Genomic DNA, 21,148 nt, shown 5'->3' with positions numbered 1-21,148 from the left:
AATCTCCCATATTTTATCAGTCCATGTCTGCACCCTGGTTGAACATACAGGGTCTGACATATTTGAGCCTGAACACCTAAAAAAAAATTCTACAAAACCCAAGAGAAAGCCAGCTTCCCAGCGAGGAACTTGCAAGTGTATTTTTGGTAGCGTCTTGTAAAAATTTCTTCCCCAAAAGAAGGAGAAGCTGGATTGTTTCTGTTAGGGTTGTTCAGATCGCTGTTAAACTTGTCTCCAGGCTGCTGTAAAAGCATAGTGGTTGGAAACAACCTCTCCTTTGAGTTAACTGAAAGGCTGAAGAAGTAGCTAAGAAGTCTTGTATAGAAATCTTCCTAGGAGGAAGTGAACTCTGAACTACTGTGTGGTGTCTTCACCCCCGCTGCCATATTTAAAATGAAATAAGCTGAACCCTCTGTTGTATTTTTGATGTTCCTGACTGAATTTTTAGGAAAAAAGTTCCCTATGTGTCTTCCACATGTGAATCAGTATGAAGTGTTTGCCTGCTGGTTTTCTTATGTAATTGTTTGTATTTAGAAGAAAATGTTCTTGTTGAAACAGGAGACAAATGGATTGATTTTTCTGAAGCTTTTCCCCCTGTTTGTAATCAGAGAGCATCACATACTTAGGTTTTGCCAAAAGCTAAGGATAATCTGTGTGTGGCAGCATGTTTTCCTAGGAAATACTGGACGGATCACACAGAACATGCAAAATGCATGATGTTGATCCAGTGAATTTCAGGCCTCTCTGATTTATCGGAGTTGTTATTATTTAATGCTACTACTACTAATTATACTCATTAACCTCTCCCCAGCCACTCACTGTCAAGTATTGTAGGCTTGCTGAAGCATTCTTAATTTGTTAAGAGCCCTGATTTATGTTGCTGCTCTGGGAATGTAGGAGAATATTGGTAGGTGGGAAGGAAGCTAACCACTTAACATTTTCATGAGATAATTATTTCAATGACACTTTCCCACTATAGGATATGTGCATTTTAAGTGCAAAGCACTGGACAGGAGAGGATATAAGCATGTGCTTAATTTGAGCGTGCATTTAAGTGGTTTCATTTAGGGAGAAGTCTGATGAATTTGACTATGAGAAATGATTACAGAACTTACCCAGTTCAATGTTACTGAATTTCAATAATTGCATTACAGTTATAGTACCATAAAACTGGAGTCACGCATTGCTGTATCAGGACTAACATGCTCAAGGGGTCCAATGCTCAAATTTGTGTTCAGAGGAGTGTTTATTGTAGCAAAAGCGTCTTTTGTTAAGTAAATATAAACCCTTTTTTGGTGGTTCATTCTCACACTTTTTCACGTTACTAAAATTCTTACAGCGTTGGTTTTGTTTTGCTAAACGTGGCCTATCCTTTCAAGTGTTGAGGTAGCATCTGTTACTCATTGTGTAAAGATTGACGCTTAGCTAGCGATCTTTGTGTGTTTGTATCTATATGTTTGCATTTATATTGAAGTATATCACTATTTGAGAAAGATTTTTTTTTTTAGCATTTAATACATTAATAGTGCTAAAAAATATGTGCTTGAGTGTCTGTAAATCTGCTACAAATTAGGGAGCACAGTTCAGATTTCCCCACACTGTGCTGCCAAGTGGCCTCAATCAGAAGTAATTTTCTCCATGAAGGCACATGCAGCTCACTCGTCAGCCTCTCCTCAGTAGATATTGTTATTTGTATCAAATTATATGTGGTGATTTTTCGAAGTGGACTACTGTGTCCACTAAGCCATACAGGTTTCTGCCACATTGACTCCTTCGTTGCTGTCACTAATGGTACTGTTTTCTACTGCTTCTTGTTTATCTATGTTATTTGAAAAAATATTTGAGATTTATGGTCATATCAATAAATATTCATGAAATAGAGTAAGTACAAGTGAATAAGTAAACTACCAAACCACTCAAAATCTCCTGTGTTGTGTACGAGACAAGCATTTACTTGTTTTATAAAGGAAATAATAGTTTTTTCAGAGCTTCATGCAAAATCTAGAATGAAGTTATGGAGACTTCATTTGCCTTCAGTACTCCCATTTAAGATTAGAAATTGAGTTTTTACCTAGTGCATTTGGGAATTCTTAACTGTTTATCATGTAGCTAATCTGAAGCATTTCAGAATCACCTCTCCTTAGATTACCTCACATTCTTTTATAAAGTGCTAATAGGAAAAGAACTGCTGAAATGAGAAGACAAACATCAAGACTCTCTCTCTGGAATTAACTATTCAACTAAATTCTTAAACCATTTCAGTTTGAAATTTTACTGTTTTATTTAAGAGTCTAATCATATCTCAGAGCTGTTTACTGTCAGCTCACTGTGACACTCAGATGAATTTCAGTAGCGGGAATTATTTGGATTTGCATTGCTGTGTCATTATAGCAGTTGTTGGTTGTAACGTCATACTTAATCAGCAGTTATTGAAAAGCATTTCTCGGCAGAACAGGGGTGGGACCTTGACCCTGTTCCAGTTGAAATAAAAGCAGACATAGTACATGTGCCACAGGTGCTTAATAACATGATCGGTATAAGTAATGAGTGTAATACTATTAAATTGAATCAAAAATTTTAAAGAAATGCAGAAGGTAAAGCATAGTACTAAAGTAACTGATTAAGCTGTATTCGGGCTGTTGAAGGTAATATATCAACATAACAACTGGGAAAAAAAAACCACTGTCAGAGAAAACAGTTGAAAGAAACTGTTATTTTTAAAGGCTTATTTATTTTTGTCTGCATGACTCTGTATTTTTAAGTATTTCAAATCAGGGAAGAAGCTGAGTAGATGCTATGTAGTTGTTCCCTAGATAGAGGAGCTAGTAAACTTTGAAAACCGACCTATATGTTTTTGAACCAGGTAAGTTCTTAGTTCTCTAGCTGACTTGATTTACTGATATCAGGAAGAGGTTGTTGGAAGCACGTGGCCAAATTAGGCAAGCATAAACCTGCAGAGTTCATGTGTTTGCATTAGTCAAGAATATGTCATTCCATACAATCTTTATTGTGAGATTGTGAAAATTTATTTTTGTTCGTTGTCTATTTATGTCCCAGTAATTAGATGGAGTAGTCGAGAACAGAGTTTAATCTGCTTATACTTACTAGTAGGTGGCTTTTTACTGTTTTCTTTAACATACTCTGCGTTTGAGTGATAATTAAAAATTGCCGCAGAAATCAGGCATCGATATTTCAGTTCACATGAAACTAGCAAAAAATTAGCAATAATTTTTTTTAGTCTGAGATTTATTTAAAAAATGAAGTCCCAACCCACAAAATGACAGGGGTTTGAACCCGTGCTGTGGAGCTGGTGTGTACATTCTTTTCCTTCTGCCTTCTTGGAAACAGTCTCAATGGAAATTATAAGGTGTGTGTTTCCATGACTGCTGCAAATGGAAGCATACCAACTGCACTTCTGTTCTTTTCTTAATTAATGTACAGTGATTATTAGCTTGCTGATTACATACTGGTGACCTGATCAAACAAACCGGTTTAACAACTAGAAACAGACCTAAATGTCATGTACACATGCCAGTTGGATTACTCGCAGGTATATTGCTTTTGCTGTATTTTGCAAGACACTTACTGAAAAAGTCAAATGACAAAGAGCCAATCATTCAGCAGGAAATCGACTTTCACTGAAATGTTGGCTGAAGTTCAAATTTTTTTCCTCAAATTTAAAATATTTGGAGAATTTATTAAAGGCATATGCCTACTTTTGAAATGATGCAAAACATGGTATTTATCCATCTTTATACATGGCAGAAATTTACATTTCCCTAAAATAACGTATTTTTTGTTTCATTGTGTTTTTCCTTCCTAGTTTATTCATCCAGATGTTACCAGGAGTACACACCAATAAATGGCTCTACAGAAAATGTCACATATTAATAATATTATGAAATCTGAAAGGTATTTTTTGACAGTTTGTGCAGAACCCCTTGTGCTTTCATTTCTGCCATGAAACTGGACTCACGTGAGGTGCCCAAGCTGCCCATGTTTAGCTGCAGTGCACTGCCCCAGTGCGTGCTAGTGCTTTGTTCTCTGTTCTGTACAGTGCGATACCCACTCTTCATTCCCTGTGCATATGCAGTTGCTGGATTTTTTCCCAACATGGCTTGAAGGTGCAATTAACAGTAATGGATACTTTGATAGTGAGAGTCTATTTCTTCAGCCATAATAATAGCCCCTTATTTTAGGAGATATATTGTTGAATGACAACTAGTGTTGGTGAGTATGGGTCCACAAAAGTGGGTTCATTTGGTCAGATTCTCAGCTGGCACAAATAGCCGTATTTCCATGAAAGTTAGTAAGCTATATTAATTTATGGAATCCCAGCTGGGAATCTCAATCAATTTCAATAAAAAGTAACCATATTCGTCTGAAGCAAGAATTACACAACCTAGCCTAAAATGAATTTTGCTGTTTTAATAAATGTAGGTAGTCACTGGTTCATAATAAATTACATAAAATTATAGTGTAGTCAATACTTGATTTCTTTTAAAAATTTATCCCTTCCTTTCCATCGAATGCAACAGAATCATTTATGTATTGTATCTCAGCATGATAGATTATATAGGAATAGTGTATTTAATACTGGAAAACTATCATATAAATACAAATTACATTTTTTTTCATTAGCTAGCTAGCTTTCATTTCAAGGAAGAAATAGTCAATTATGAATGAGGCTGTGCTTTCATTGGAGAGTGAAATATAGGTTTTTTCAAGCCTCAACCATGTATAATGAAATCTCTCCTTTGAAATCCAGTCTTAAGATGGATTTTGAAACATACTGACATTTAATAAAATCTTAGTTAAAATACGTTAGTTATTTCAAATCTCTGTTTAAATCTAGGGTAAAATTCTACACCTGCACAAGAGATGTCTTTAGCAAATAGTTACTATTAACCAATGATTGTGAAGTGTGTGTATGTAAGAAAGAAGAAATTTTAATTTTTGAGTACATTCCAATCGGTAACCTGGGTGTTATGTATTATAGATCTGTCAGGCACTGGCTCTTCAAGAGGATCTGTAGCAATAGTTTGTCTAGGTAACTAGAAGAAGAATCAAAGACCTCAGGCTGCCGTTTCAAATTCAGACTCGTGCCCTGCTTCTGTAACTGCCTTATGTTTCTGTAGCCCTCAGCTAGTAGTTTACCACAATGGTTGGTTGGCCCTTGTGAAATGAAGTGATAGTCTGTCCGAGTCCCATCCATTGACTGGGAGTCTATTAAAAAGTCTAGCAAATGAATGATCATGGATACCGTCAGGTGCTGGATGAAGCAAAATAGCAGAATAAGCTCAAGTTTACGCTGTCAATACCTTTGTAGTAATTCACTGTCAGTACTGGTAATTTGAGAAATGAAGCCTGTAAAGGGAACCTATTAAGTACTGTAATTCAGCATCAAAAAACAATGACTAACAAACAATAGAAGGCTCTTCACTGTTTACGTGGTTTTACAAATATGGCTTTGATTTCCATTGTTAAAACTGTCTGCATTTAATACTAGAATACGAATAATGAAAAAAACCCATGTGTGAGTATTATTAATAACACACTGCATATTCTGATTTGAAGTCATCAGGAAAACAGTCACTTTCAATTTCAATTTCCATAAAATGTTATTTGTCCAATTCTAATAAATGCTGAACACAGCCGTGGAAGGAAAAACTAGCTAAAGACCTCCAGTTATAAGTTCACAAAGGTTTTATTTCACATTGTCCTGTTAGATGGTTTTGCCACAGTGTTCCTGATTCTTTTTAAAGGGCCCCTTGAGGATGCCATTGAGGATGAAGAAGAAGAGTGCCTGTCTGAGGAAAATGATACTATCTCAAAAGAAGACTTTCCATTGGAGGAAAGCTTTTCTGCAGAGTTTGAGCCTGAAAACCTGAGCTGTGAAGAAGTGGAATACTTTTGTAATAAAGGTAATCATTGTAGCCCACCTCTTGAGGGAATACTGGCCAAACTGTGTCCAGTTGGTCAAAAAGAGTTTTTGGTTTAAAATGTACAAAGAGTCCTATTAATATAGTACCCTGAAAGTAGGAAAATGAGTCATTTGTGGAGTTAAGTCTGGTAAGGGGTAAGGGGTAAATATTTAAATATGTTGGAAGATGTACTTTTCAGGGAGGTGAATCGTCTTGCCTTTAATGTTTTCTTCCAAGAATGTTATTTTCTACGTATTTAACTGTAGAGAACAGGCCTCAGAAGTCAATTATTATCAGATCCAAAGCTAGCAATGCAGCATGTCTGTTCATTGCTTCTTTGCCTAGGAAACATGGCTAGAAAAACAGATTGTGTCTGTAGATTCTAGGATTAAAATAGAGCTTATTATAGAGCTTATTATGCATGGTAGAAAACTAGTGATTTTTGAAAGGATAACTTTTAAAGTTGCAGATGCCTATTTGATGCATTCGTTACTTGCAAATTATTGAAGATAGAGGTATTTTAGCATAAGCCACACCAATTCATTCTTACCCAGTGTTCAGCCTGCAAGGTTGTGCTGTTTCCCATTCAGCTGACAGAAAAAACGCACTATCATGTACTGTTACTTAGAACATTGATTTAACCTTCTTCCTGCCAGATTTCCACTTGATTGCTTTATTGTTTGTCTTCTGCAGGTAAGGATGCCTATCAAATAGCTGGAGTTGTTGTGGTGATGATCTTCTGTTAGTCCACAGTCCCCTCAGGCATTTGGATATCAATGATTTCTCTGTCTTTCTGTTCTTTCCCAGATATTGACATACATTTTTGCATGATAGCTTGATATGCTCCCGTTTCTGTATTATTTTCATCTGTCTTGGACAAAGTAGAATAAATCCTTTTGAATAGTCAAATGTTATGACTGCAGAATATTAGTCTTTCCTGCAGAGTCTTCAGTCATCCGTGGGGAAGGCATGAAAATGTATTTTCTACATGTCCTCTATGTAGCTTACAAACTTTTGAAAAAATAATTAGTCGCTTTTTGCGCTACAGGTTCTTGATACTTAGTAAGCCATCCTAAGAGATCAAAACAGTCTAGTCAATAGTTTAGAGTTTAGCTGCTACAAATCTTACTGTGAAGGAAGAGAGACCGGATTATGAATGGAAATGCTTTACAAACAGGGGGAGTTAAGTGCTATTATAACTGTACTGTAAACAAATACAACAATTACTGTGCGTTCACTTGTTCACGTGCCTCTCAGACACCATTTTCCTTAGCTGAAAAAAAGTACTGTTCCTGTTACTGGCATTACTAAATAATTATTTAAACCACTATTTGCATAATTGTTATACTGGCAGCTCTTGAGTTCCTTCTGTCAGTGATGGAAGACTGTGCATCACTATCAGTTCATACCAGTTTGATTTAGTTCTTTCTCTGTACTTCTTGCTGCATTTACAGGGCTCACCAATGGAAATACTACTGTTTTGGGTGAAATTCAGAAAAATACATGATTTTTTTGTTTGTTTGTTTATAGCAATCAATATTGCAAATTCATGTTGAATTTTAAGTTATCTTGGCACTTCCCTTTAATGAACACATCTTTCAGGAAAAACACTGAATCCAGGCCAGTGTATTAAACAAGATCAGGAATTAAATGGGAATACATTTAAATCTGAATCTTGATTATCACGTTTTATTAAGGACATCTGCTGATTCTTCAAGCTGAATACGTTTTGACTCCCCAGCAGTTCTTTTTCTAAGTCTGTTGTAGTTATAAAAGAATCTTAAACCTATCCACTGCAACAGCTGCAGAAGAAAAGTTGGAAAGGAAATTTCTGAGGATGAAGGGGCACATAAAACCCCTAATCTACTTCCAGCTGAGGCAGTGTGACAGAAAGTCCCACTTTGAAGTAAGTTGAGAATATCCCTGGAAAAGGATGGAATGGGAGACTAGAAACGTATTGGTTTTTGTTGTTGTCAACTTCTGTTGAATGTCCTGCTTCTTCAGTGTCACATCTTAAGTGTCGTTAGCATGAGGCCACGTATGTTTTTCTGAGGGTAGAACCCAAGAAGACAAAACTAATCTGGAAAGCAAATAAATTTCTTTTGTGCCCTTTTCTTAGTGGAAGGGTTTGTGACTGTATTATATATAGTAAATACTAAAAGTGAGACTAATTCTCATGATTTTTTTCATGAATCTGTTAATCATTCATAACCTTTTTTTTTCTTTGTAGTGCTTCAGTATTGAAATTAAAAGATGGTATTTTTTCTTTAACATCATGAATAAAAGCTTGAAAATGAGATATGTACCAAATAGGTTAGAGAGCAAATAAATGCATTCTAATTTCTCTTTTGAGGGCCTGACTTTCTGATTTGTGTTTTGCTCTTTGACAGTATTGGCAGCCTGTAAACCACAGATAGCTTCAAAGGAGGGAAAAATAAGTGTCGATCTGTGTTTTCTCATGTGACAGGTTTCCTTTTCCTGGAAAATATCAGAATTGGCATGGGAATCCTTTATGCTGTTTCTGCATTCTCCTCTTGCTAGCATGGGCCATTAAAGGCTCTAGAAAGTAAGGGGATTTTACTGGTTATAAATATTCACCTGTCCTGGCTCCCCATTTCCCTCCCCCGGGGTTTCTTCCCAGCTGACCTGGAACCACAGGACAAATGAGTAGTGGGGCTTCCTGCAGGAATCAAGAGACGTGGGCAGCAAATGGCACAACTGTTGGGGAGGAGGTGCTAGTGAGGCTTCAAACCATTGTATGTTTTTCGTACTTCCCCAGCTATGTAAATCCAAGCATCACCTAAAAACAGAGGCTTTTAACTATCCAAACTAGGCACTGAAGGCAAAAATTTATGGAACTCGCAATTCATTCAGATGAATGAAAGTTGAGGACTGACAGGTTCACAACTTGGTAACTTTGGCTTTTTGACTGAAGAGATTTTCCTGTCAAACTATGCCTGATCGTATTATAAGCAGAGAGTGGTCTCTTACTGTCTAAATTGCAAACAGCTAACCTTTATAAAGCCGTACTTGTCATTCCCACCTTATTAATTTGGGTTTGTGAGATTGATTCAGCAGAATAGTTGCCAGAATTAGAAGGCAAAGGCGAAAGCCTCTGCAAAGTGTGAAGCAAATTAATCACATTGATTGAGCTACATGTCATTTTACAACTTCTCCGTTTTCAAAATTATGACTTTTGGCTATTATTTTTCCCTTCTCCTTTTGCTCATTAATGGCTTTTATGACAAGGAATCTGGAAAATTCCACCTCCCCCCACACTTTTGCAACACCACAAAACCACAATTAACTTTGCTACATGTGAATAATTATTCCTATGTAGTCTTCATTTACACTCAAATGTGAAGAAGTGAACAGTGTTTAAGCATGTAAATATTAAAAGCAAAAATGGAAATTGGCAACCTACTATTTATCAGGGATAGGTTTAAGCTTGCAACTGTGAATTTTTAACCTTTTGGATGAACTTTCCCATCCAAGAATGACTATTTCGGAAGAGCCTCAGAATAGATGGCAGTTCGAAGTTTGATTTGTTTGCAATTTTGGCAGTGAGATTAGGGGAAAGGGAATATTTTGGAAACAGCAATAATAATAACACAGTCATAGTGTTCTTCCACTACAAAGCTGCACTGGTCTCAATCTTTGGAGTAGAAACAAAAAATTTAGTAGGAGGTAGCCTTGGTGATGATGCATTGTGTTTTGTCAGTTTGTGGCCTTTGAAAATTGCTGTTTATGCTTAGTTACTACAAATTTCTGCACTGCAGATAAAGAGGGTATCTGATGATGCTGTCCACACAAAGCCTGTATTGCCTGGAACCTCCGTTGCTGAAGATTTTTTTTAGTGTCCAGTTAGTGGGTATCTGGAATCAGTCTCTGTATCAGATTAAGATTAATTCAGATTAAATTCAGATCTAGAAGATTTATTAGATAAGTACCTGTATTTAGATAGTCTGAATAAGGAGAAAGTAGCCTGTCTCCTATGCAGAAGAGTGATAGACTAGATGGCTGAAAGTCTACTATGGATGCTAGGAGATAGTACATACAGATTAACTTTTGTCTTTTATAGGTAGGAATAAGAAAATGAGGTGATGCGAACAGAGACAAGAGAAGAAATGAGCTGGAGGCATGATGGGGCTAATAAAAGCAGGAGGGCAAATACAAGAAGCGGACACAAACAGCAGGACGATACAAAAGCCAAGAAGTTGGAGGTGATGGGATAAAAAGCAAAGTACTAAATCAAGTTCATTTGGGCTGTGAAGTAGTTCATCATTGGCTTTTTAGTCTCTCATTGCTGTCATCCTGCCTAGATACCCTCAGGAAAACTAAAAAAAATATTCTCATCTGTTACTTAGAAAGTTTGCCATACTCATATGGAGGTGACACATCTTCCTCTCTGTAAACAGCAAGGAAAATAGGAGTCTTGTCTACTTCACAAGGGTGGGAACTGGCTAAACAAATTACAGTTCCTTGTGACCTTCTTAGCAGAAGTGTTCAATAAGGGATTAACTTTCAAAGAAAAAGTTATCTTGAGCAATGAGAGAGATCACTTGAGATTAGTAGATAGTTAAGTAGCTGTATTCAGAGAAGAAAAGAGGCAAGAGAAGGAAATGGAGGAAGGACTATAATCAAGAGAGAAAATGTGTTTCCAGAAGAAAGAGGCAAATGGAGGAATGTACATATCTGATAATTAGAGAAAGAAGACATATCCATTTCTTGCTGCTATGCTTACCAGGACAATTTTGTTGAATTTTCCCGTTCTTTCTTTGTAGCACGGCTATTGTGCTTGTTCCTCACGTTGTAGGCTTCCCATAGTTACTCCATCACAAGGCAGCATTGGCACCAGCCCTCAGTGGAAGGAGATTCAGCGGCCTTAACGCTACTGGTGGCAGATTGGAAAGCAAATGGCTTGTTTCCCGCTCTTAACTGTGCTTCAGTTGGTGACATAGGAAGATATGGGGGATACATAACGTGTGATGAAGATTGAAGATTTTCATGATGTAATGCTTTTAGAATCTGTAGCAAAAACTGCTATGTATGCCGTAGCAAATCAGAATGTTGATGCGTGGTTGCCGTTCCTGATACATTGCTTATCTTTATTTGTGAGGGAAGAGGGGGATGAGGGCAATCCAGTGCTGTCTGAAATGCATATACAGTTCTAAGTCAGCAAGAAGAGAACTCAGGGAATACGTGGGCTTCTGCATACTGTGTGAATACCTGCTGCTGTATTCTCGTATTCTGCTTGGGCAGGAGGGGATGAGCTCAGAACCTGATCCAAGTTTTCTGCTTGTGTACAGTATTTTGTCACTAGCCTGCCAGACCAGCTTAGGGCTGGAATTTTTTATGTTAAACCATGTGACCTGATTGTGCAGCGAGGCTTGAGATTCAGGGAAACAGCTGCAGTGTGATTCTCCATATAAGAAAAAGCATATACAAAGCTAAGTTCTTCTGTGGATTAATCTTCCCCTTCATACTTCATGTGCAAAGCTATCGTACTACCATCTGTAATACCAGCCAAATTCTTAACACCCTGAAAATGATTTGTGTGTCCCTTTTTCCTCTGGAATATGATTTTGTGTGTGTATGCCTGTGTGCATCTGTGTAAATATTCTTTGCTTCTTTCATGTTAGGCATGTAATGACTAACAATATGCTTGCTATTTTCTGTTTCTGGATCAAAAAGTAGATTTATGCCTTTTTTTCTTTCCTTTTTTTTTTTTTTAACCAGAAATCTTTTAATCAATAATGTTTCTTTCCTTTTCAGTAATGGATTTCATGACAAATTTCTACCTCTTTTGCTATAGCAAGTGGAAGTAGGATCAGCATAAAGCAGCTATACCATAATCACTTTGAGCTCAATAAGGAGATCTTTACAGGCAACTTTGTTCTTATTTCTTAACGGGATTAAGAAGCTCATCTCTTTAAATTCTTGCATATAACACTGACATTTCCAGGGTGTGTTTGGACCAGGGAGTTCAAAGAGAAGTAATAAAAAAGAAAAGCCAATATGACTTTGTTTTTTACCTTGCTGGAGGAGCTGTTTGTGCAAATCGCCTATAAGCTTATTGACCTGAATCTTTGACTCCTTGTTTTCTCTGGATTTGGCTGGAGTGTAGACACTGATAGAGCACTGATAGAGGTGATTGCACAGCCCTCGGCTTTGCTTGGCACCAGACCCGCCCCCCCCCCCCCCCCCCCCCCCCCCCCCGCCATTATCTTTCCCTGGCAATACTTCTGTTCTCCTGGAGCTCATATTCCTCTAATTTTTTTTTAATATATTTTAATTAATTGCATTTTCTTTATGTAGGCTTTCCGAGTAAATGAAGGACACATTAATTCTTTTTGGTAAGCAGAGACAGGAGAGGGCATGTATGTGTGATGATGTATTTTCATCTCCTAGGATAACAAGAATCTGCATAAGAACTCACAGTGCTACTCCTTCCAAAAACACAATAGTTACCTCTTATTGACTTGTGTGCATGTTTGTGAACCTGTGTTGGATTCTCGTGTTCCTCGGAGTGAGGGTTCCCATTACATTTATCTGTTTTCCGTTCAGCTGAAACAACTGAATCCTGTGCATCTTCCATACTTTTTGTCAGATGCTGAATATGGACAAAGAAAGGAAGGGGGTTCTCTGATAACAGCCTTCAAAAGGTGCTAAGTCAGAATTAGATTGGATCGTGGCAGGGTGAAAGGAGACCTTTTTCTTCTGAACGTCAGCATTTGCCTTGTGCTGTACCTCTCATGCTTTACCTCTTGTGCTTTCTCATTTTTTCCTGTTACTGGTGCTCAGAGGACCACCTGTTTTCTTGCTAGAAGAAAAAGGAGATATCTGAAAAGGTTGGAGTGTTTTTTTTCACCATTCACTTGAGAGTACGGAAAGGCTTCCAGAATAACAAGTACGAGATTATCTATCGTATACTCTTTTCCATTTACTGCTAACCCATATGTAAACCTCTCGGGCCATATTTTCAGTCCAACTGAAATCCATGTCAGTATTAACATCAACTTTAGTGGGATAAGAATTTGACCTAAGTCAGACAAGCAAACCCTTCTTCTAATTAAGAAATTAAATAGTTGGTCATCAAGCAGAAAACGGTATCTCAAAAAGAAACTAGTTAGATATGTATTTACTTCAAGAAGTAAATACATAGATCCAAATAGAAAACATTATTTTAACTGTACAGAATTATAGAGTGAGAGAAACACTTAAACAGCTTACTCAACTTTAAGCAGTTTATCAAAGCAACTCCAGCCTTTTCAGTCAGCACATTTTGGTTTTCTTAAGAACAATGAAATTGTGAATTCTATCACAGCTATGAGGAAAGGGATTATTTGGTTACAACAAGTAGTGTAATGTCCCCTTTCTAGAAAGTCACAAAACTTGAACTTGGATTGACTTAAATTTGAGCTCAAATTTGACAGAATAGGAATTGCAAATTAATAAAGGTAATCTTCTTTAAAATATGAAATGCACAAATGACAAATTTCACCACATATTTTTAGTTCATGTGTACTATACATCTGTTAATAATTTTATTTATAATGAAGGTCCATTTTGCCTTTTTTTGTCTAATTTGGTGTTCTTGACACAAAAATTCTGAATACTTTTGAAGAGTTCTGAGACATTCTCTGAAAAACTGTTGTCAATCCAGGTCCAAAAAGCAGAGTTGCTCACAGGCTGTATACTATGTAAGTTACCAGTGGGGATATTGGCAGTGATTTAACTCTCCAAGGGTCAGAAAAAATAAATGAAGCAAATGCCACATTTATGACATCATTGGATAAATATTGATAAGACATATTATTGCTGGATAGATTCTTGTGGATAAGAGAAAAAGAAGCATTTCTTTATGACTGCTAAGTCTTTTTGTTGGGTTTGACTCATAGAAGCCTAGACTGTTTTTGAAACCATGTATAATACAGCACGTATTATATTATATATACAATACATATACATACTATACAATATTATATAATATATATAATACAGACCTCCAACGATAGGGAATTGGCTGCTTTTGATATTGAAGCACCTGAAGTGTTGATTATTTCAAATAAAAGCATCAAACTGTTTACAACAAGGTAAATTAAAATTTCACTTTGTAAGAACAGTTACATATTGCTACTCATTATATAGCAGTGTGTGGAAATCACATGAAAACAGGATGTGTATATGGTAATGATTTCAGCTGCATGTTATAAAATGAGATTTTCTTGGTTGGATGAAGAATTCTCGTAAAAGACGTAGTATTTCTGCAGTGGGGAAGGAACAGAATTGTTTTTTAATTAAGTGGAAATATGAACTCGTAGAAGAATCTTCAAACTTAGAGTTTGAAACTTGCTAGAGTGTCTCTGAAGTCATCTCTCTGTTCCACTGCAGGGTGTTTTAGAATCTCATGGATTGTCGATTTCCATTGAAATAATTTTTGAAAATCATACTAAGCAACATTCTTTGTTTGGGGCATCTAAATGTCTTTAAAAATGTGCTTCTGCTGTTTTTCTAATCAAGTGCCTAGAGCTATGTAAGTTTGAACCCCAGGTTGGTACTTGAATATGTCTAATAGAGTTCTTGTATTTGAAGTTTTAATGGGGAAAGATTGAAAAGATGCAAGACTTTCTTCTTTTTTTCCTTTAAATCTACAGAAGCTTTTGGGTAGCCAGTGTATCTGAATGATACTCATTTGTAGTACTGGTGCCACAAGAATTGCTCCCTAAAAATTAGGATAAATATAAAACTCATTAATAGAAGGAAAGTCTGGAATACAATTTAGAGAACATTTTTACCGTTCTGCAGGAAATACATTTGAATGAGTGATCCTTGTCTTGAAAGGACTTCAGAAGCAAACAGGGCGATAATGAGAACATATCAAACATTTAGAGAAAGAGGAAGGCCAGACTCAGTCTACATGAACTCGCTGCACAGCAGTGTCTTATCCCAGGAGAAAAATGCCGTAGCTGAAATGGTTAGAAATAATTGACGCTGTTTTTTAACGTGATCACTGTGCTGAAATGTCATTGTGTCAAGATGTCATTTTGTTAAACAAAGTGGTGATTTTAATATGAACCAAAATAGTTTCTGTACTGTTTTTCTGGAGAGTTAACAGCTTGCACACATGTAGGTACTCACCAACACATATATTCATAGACCTTTCCTAAAAGTTAGGATAAGAAACAGTGCATTATTTCTGAAATTTGCTGGATAAATAATTTTAAGAGTGCTTAGGGCAACTAGAAACATACAGTTATTTCAAATGAGATTTATCCCAGGAGAAATTATGATTGTTAATCAGCATGACAGAAAACAATAATTGCTTGCAAAGAAGCAAAGTATTGAGATGATTAATATAATCTGAAATAAAATGCAGTGGATTAACATGTAAAAGTCCTGGTTTCTTTCAGGTACGTTAGCAAATGAATCATCTGAGGGCCAGATTTTGCTCAGACTTGCTGTATTTGTAGAGTAGGATGTCTCAGCTGACTTTGGTGGGCTTCACTGAAATTATTTCGATATACATCAGATGAAGTGATAACAGATCTGGTAGTGATAGCACCAGATCTCTCTCTCTGTCTCTGTCTCTCTGTCCTTGCAAGGCTTGTAGAATAAACCCATTTGCATGACACTGTAGCCACTGTAGTTGTTTACCTTATCCTCACACCAGATGCCAAATACGGCAAAGTATGGAAACATCCCTCCCAATTTATTTAGTATCTTTATTCTCAGACTTCTATTTCCATACCAAAATCTTATTTAAAGATTTTTTTTTGCATTATTTACATGTATTTTATACCCAGAATGTTTTGTACCTGCTGAAAGCTTGCATTGCCATTAAAATTAGAGACTTCTGCTTGTTAAATATATACATAGGATCCTTTAAAAAGCGCTAATACACAAGAAGGACAGTTAAGTCCTGTTAGATGTCATTGGTATTCTTAATAATAATGTGTGCTGCCAAAAAGTAAGTTACATTAAATGAATTAAGTACATTGCATTTGTATTTTAAGTTGTATATGGTTTGTTTCCAAGTTACGTGAGTGTTGTTTCTGAAGAGAGGTTCCTGGCAAGGATTCCGGGCTTACAGTGTGTTTTTTAGGATTCAAGAGCAAAACTATCTGTGTGTGTAAGCTGTGTTACTGGTCCTAGGCACTGTGATAAAGCAAATAACAAAGGATAGGTTTTGTATGATAATTTATAGTTTCTGAGGCTCTGTTCATATAGCTCATATGTACAGCCCCAGAATCCTCCTTTGGTTGGATCTGGAATTATTGCTACTGTAGGTTGTGGCAGAAAGAAGGAAAGGGCCCCTTCCCCCATGTCCCTAAGAAATCCTGCCCCTTCATGACCAGTCGCACCGGCCTGTTAATGTACGTAAGCTTATGTACCTTGCCAAATTAAAGTCTCAGTGAGTGACTCCCTAAGTCTCTGCATCACGTCTGTTTTTTCTTTTGGCAGTGCAGAATGCTACAGGCTTCGTAACAATTTATTTCTGAATTGATTTATTATAATTGAGAAGTGATGTTTCACTCTGAACAGCTGTATTAGGATGTTAACGATTTAAGTTTACATTTATGCTGCCAGGAAGAATGAGCACAAACTGAATTGCAAACTTTTAATGTTCTCTCACTCTAATATAAGCTGCCGTGTGCTGTTTGTGAGCGGTACAGTCCTTCACCCAAAGCTATTTTGTCTGATGATAAAACCATGAGTGTATGAAGCTTGCACATTTTTCATCTCTTTTATGACCTTATCTTTTGTGAGCGGCTTCTGTGAAGGTATCCTAACTATAGGAAGCACCTGGCAAACATATATGATATCTATGCTGTGATAAGCAGTTGTGAACAAGAAAGTAGATCTGTCAGTTCTGAACTGTTCATTGTTAAAAATACTTTGTTGATTTAGCTGATTGCAAAATACATTATAGAGTGACTAACAGCTGCTATAACATTCCTACTCAAGAAAGTTCAATTGTACGAGACTTTCTGTAGGAGCCTAATATTGATAGGAACAACATGGATTAAACCAGCAGGGTTGAGAAGAACTGCTAACCTATGTGCTTCTTTAAAATAGCGCAACTACTTGTGGTACAAGCTGATTAAGTACAAATTGGGAAGTCTTTAATTTGTTAAAAAGATTAAAGTGAAATTACTTGTTAATATTCAAGTCTCTCTTTTCCTCCTTGGCAGTGTTGTCAGAGATGTTAGAGTTCTCCTTCTCATGTTTCTGGTAATACGTCTCTTTTACAGTCTTCAGATTCCCTGACCAACTGTATCACCTTGAATTACAGTGGTTTACTGTGTTCACTTGCATCTATTGGATAAACACTAGGATATTAAAAACCACATTAAAAAACTTTGGACTGTTTTTGAAGAGCAACAGAAACAGTCAATGCTGGTAAGAAATAGTAAAGTCAAGATGAAAATTCTATTCATATTACAGTACTGAAGTTGTTTGAATAAGACTTTTTTTTCTCTTAGTTAAGCAGTATTTTGTGTATTCAGCATTTTATCGTAGGCAGAGATTTGTTTCACCTAACTTTAGCTGGCTAAAGATAGGTTCCTAGTCTAAGCTGCGCGTTTCAGAGGATGATTCATTTCAGCTATCTCAGACACCAAGAGGGGTCTCGTATCTCAGGTCTCCTCGAATAGGATGAGTCACTGTGGAGGTTTCTCTCTTCCCTGTCTACAAGAGCGCCTGCATAATTAGTCTGGACTAGCTTAACTTTCAGACATCTAAGGCAGAGAATTCTGCCCAAAGTGTAGCTTAAATAACAAATATAGAGAAAGAGCTGAAAGTCCAATAGGCTTAATTGACTCATGACTAAACGTACTATATGATATTGTAGATTCTTGCTCGTATGAGTCTTTTTTTCATGCAATAGTGTTCTTTTAAAGGACAGAATTCATTTAGTGATCTTAGTTGCCAGAAGGAAAAACTTAAACAGAAGCAGGTTTGCTTCATTTTAAAGCATTTATCATTGCTGGTACTCCTATACCGCTCTTTGGTGTTGATGGTAAAAAGTTATTTCTCCTTTAACTTAAATGTAAAATGTAATTGAGCAGCAAAGTGAGGAAATAAGCATGAGAAAAAAACAAAACAATGGGATTAGGAAGGAATCAACAGGTTAGGAGCAAAGTGAGTAGTATATATAAAGCAAAAAGCACGTATTTAAAAGACGTGTAGATGAGGCGCTTAGGGACATGGTTTAGTGGGCATGGTGGTGGTGGGTTGATGGTTGGACTCGATGATCTTAGAGGTCTTTTCCAACCTTAATGATTCTATGATTCTATGATTCTATGACTTGGAAGACAGAAAAAAAAATGTCCTGGATCCAGTTAAATGTTTACACCTGTAAATTGAACAAAAATGTAATCAGTTTTAAAATAAATATAAAAAAATAGTCTTATTGAGACTGGAAAATAGTCGGTGAATGAACAAAAAGAGTAAACAATGGAAAGAAAATAAATTCTGTAAGGAACTAAACTCCTTTGTGCTAAACAAATGTTAGCTGCTAAAGTAGCATTAAGTAAGGGGAAAGAAAAGAAAAAAGCTTGAGAGATGTGTTTTTGTTATCAGCTCTTGTGCTAAGCCTCCTTTTGGCTTCTTAAAGTTGCAGTGTCTCCAGCACATTGGTTCACTTGGTTGTCCATTTTCCTCTGACCTTGACGCTCAGCTGAGCCTGGGATAGACTTGCTTCACTGATGGATTCTGAAGCCCAGAGTCATGTACCATTTGTTGGTTTCACAAGCAGATTGCTTCAGTACGGAGGGAGAGTAGTATGGGGGAACAGGAGAAATCAGTGTGGTATTTCAGGTGTGTAATGCATGGACTTGGTAGTTGGTGAATAGTAGAAAATATCAATGAAAATAATTAAAAATACTTCTGGATGCAAAACAAAGTTTTCCTTAATGTAAATTCTACACATTTTGTTCTACTCTATTTGCAAAGGACATGCATTAGTTCATGAAAACTTGATTATGAAAAACATGTAACACCATACTTCATGAAACACTGAAAAAGCAAGTTAACGGAAAGTTAAGCCATCTGCTAACAGATTTTCAGATCTTTCCTCATCTTCCAAATACTTAATTAGTGTGCTGTAAGTTGTATACCTTAGCTGTAATTCTGTCCTTCTTTTGCCCTTCAGCCCAATCTTTTCACATAAGTTTCTCCTCCTCTTTCAATTCTGATAGTTTTGTTTGTTTGATGTTCTGGTTGGTTGCATTGATTGAAAGAATGCTCAAATTTGCATGCTAACGCCAGGTTTGCATATATTATAACCTGGAAAAACTTTTGTATTTTACAGCTAAAATTTTCCATGCTTGGGCTCTATCTAGAATAATTCTTATTATTTCTAAATTTTTTTGTTGTTGTTGTTCTCATGTAAGTCCATAGAGATCTATTGTTTACAGTGGAGGAAAAACATTTTCTTTAGTACAAAATTTCCATGCAAAGAACATTTTAAGAGCTTTTGATGGTGATTATACAGCTTGAGTTAGAAACTCATAATCAGAATTGCCCTTGCTGTGAAGTGCTTTCCAACATTTTGGAGAAAACTGGAGTTGATCTTGCCAGGTTTGAACCTTGGAAAATTGTCCTTTGCGTCTCTCCAATAAAGAACAATTTGTTGCAGCTGTAAGTAGCTATGAAGGTAGAAATATGAAGGTAAAAATATCTGATAGATTCTTCAGGCCACCCAAAAAAAGCAGAATTCTGTTTGGTTACTACAAAGTAGCTATACAAATGCTAATTCAAAATAGGGTAGTTGGTTAAAAACAAATAATTGCTAAAACTACTTATAGGAAACTTCATAGCTTTTTCAGCATGTGAGTATTTAGGACGGTCTTCTGAAGCTAACTTCAGATTGAACTGACGCACATGAACTTCAGATGCCTGGGTAAAATTATACAGTGTGTTTAATAGAAAAATCATACTAGAAATTCGTGATGTCTTCTAGCTTTAAGTGCCTATGAATACACTGGATTATATTTTTAGTACTACAAATACACCGTACTATATTTTTGTTATCGGAGTCTGGAGTGAATATAGTATTGTGTTTGTGTGAGAAGTAGTTTACCAGGCTCTTATACTTAGGATTTGAAAACCTGTTTGTTTTATGAATGCAAGGAAGAATGTGTTATTACAAGACATTACATGTGCACATGAAGTTAATACTTTATAGTGTTTGTATATAATCATGTACTTGAAAACTCTGGGTCACAAGCTTATCTGGTATAAATATAGCTCCAGTGATAACGTATGGGGATCTGGCATGGTTTGTTGTAATCACATTTCTTTACCTATGTTGCTAATAAAAGCTTTTGTTATCATGAGTGGGGAAAAAATTACAAGTTACTGCTTAATTGCTGTGCCTTTTGCTCCTTCTTGCTCTGCTATTGTTAAATCAACAGTCTGATTTTCAGATTCTAAAATACACAGCATTTGTTTTTTAGTGCTGCCACTTTTCTGTGGGACACAGTTTTCTAAAAAGTTTGCTTCGAGCTTGCTAAAAAAAATTAAACCGTAATTCAGTCCTATTTGACTGATGTAGTTAATTGTGTAGGTTTGATTTTTCCATTCTTCATAGTATCTCCTTACGCAAGGGTTTCTCGGATTGATTAGTAGTGAAAAAAAAATCGACCAATGCAGTAAAGTACTGGCCTGGATAAGCACCCAGACATGTCATTTAACACATTACTGTGGCCAGAGTATTTTGTGTTAATACCTGAACCCCTCACCTTCGATGTATTTTTTCGTAGTCATTATTTCAATGTATTTTTGCATGGAGCTTGCCTAGAATCTTTGTTGAAGTGAAATAACTGCACTTTCAACAAGGAATTTTTCAAATAATAATTAAACGGTCATCTCTAAAAATTTAACCTTATCATAATATTCAGCGTGTCCTGTACAACCTTATAGTGGATAGTTACTAAGGCTGGCAGACTTTCTCAGGTACTTTCGGATGGTGAAAATTCTGAAATTCATCAGAAATGTTGCATTTCTTTAGCTAAAGCTTGATAGGGAGAAAATTATCATAGGAACTTGCTGGTAGCATATAACCTTTAAGGGCAAGTTCCTTAAATGCCTAAATACCACAGAGTAGGTCTCCACTAGTTGCCTGAAAAGCCAGAATGTTTAGTGGACCATATTTTTGTACTGAGTGTCATTAATCTGCAATGCATAAGAAACAGTTAGGTGTCAATTCAAGAAAACAC

The 21,148-nt window shown here is 36.4% G+C and overlaps 1 protein-coding gene across 2 annotated transcripts in view; it reads left to right on the top strand.

Moving 5' to 3' along the window:
• ZFPM2 (zinc finger protein, FOG family member 2) overlaps window positions 1-21,148 on the top strand; it is a 315,698-nt gene that overhangs the window by 58,990 nt on the left and 235,560 nt on the right. Inside the window, exon 2 of one of the 2 annotated variants that reach the window (XM_076329249.1) lies at window positions 5,766-5,924. The exons of the other annotated variant lie outside the window; for it this stretch is intronic. Coding sequence (XP_076185364.1) covers window positions 5,766-5,924 — 159 coding nt within the window. The remainder of the gene's footprint in view (window positions 1-5,765; window positions 5,925-21,148) is intronic. 2 annotated transcript variants of the gene reach the window in all.

The sequence above is a fragment of the Aptenodytes patagonicus genome, chromosome 2 (genome assembly GCF_965638725.1).
Source record: "Aptenodytes patagonicus chromosome 2, bAptPat1.pri.cur, whole genome shotgun sequence".
NCBI classification, from domain to species: domain Eukaryota; kingdom Metazoa; phylum Chordata; class Aves; order Sphenisciformes; family Spheniscidae; genus Aptenodytes; species Aptenodytes patagonicus.
This window is presented reverse-complemented; position numbering and strand designations above follow the sequence as displayed.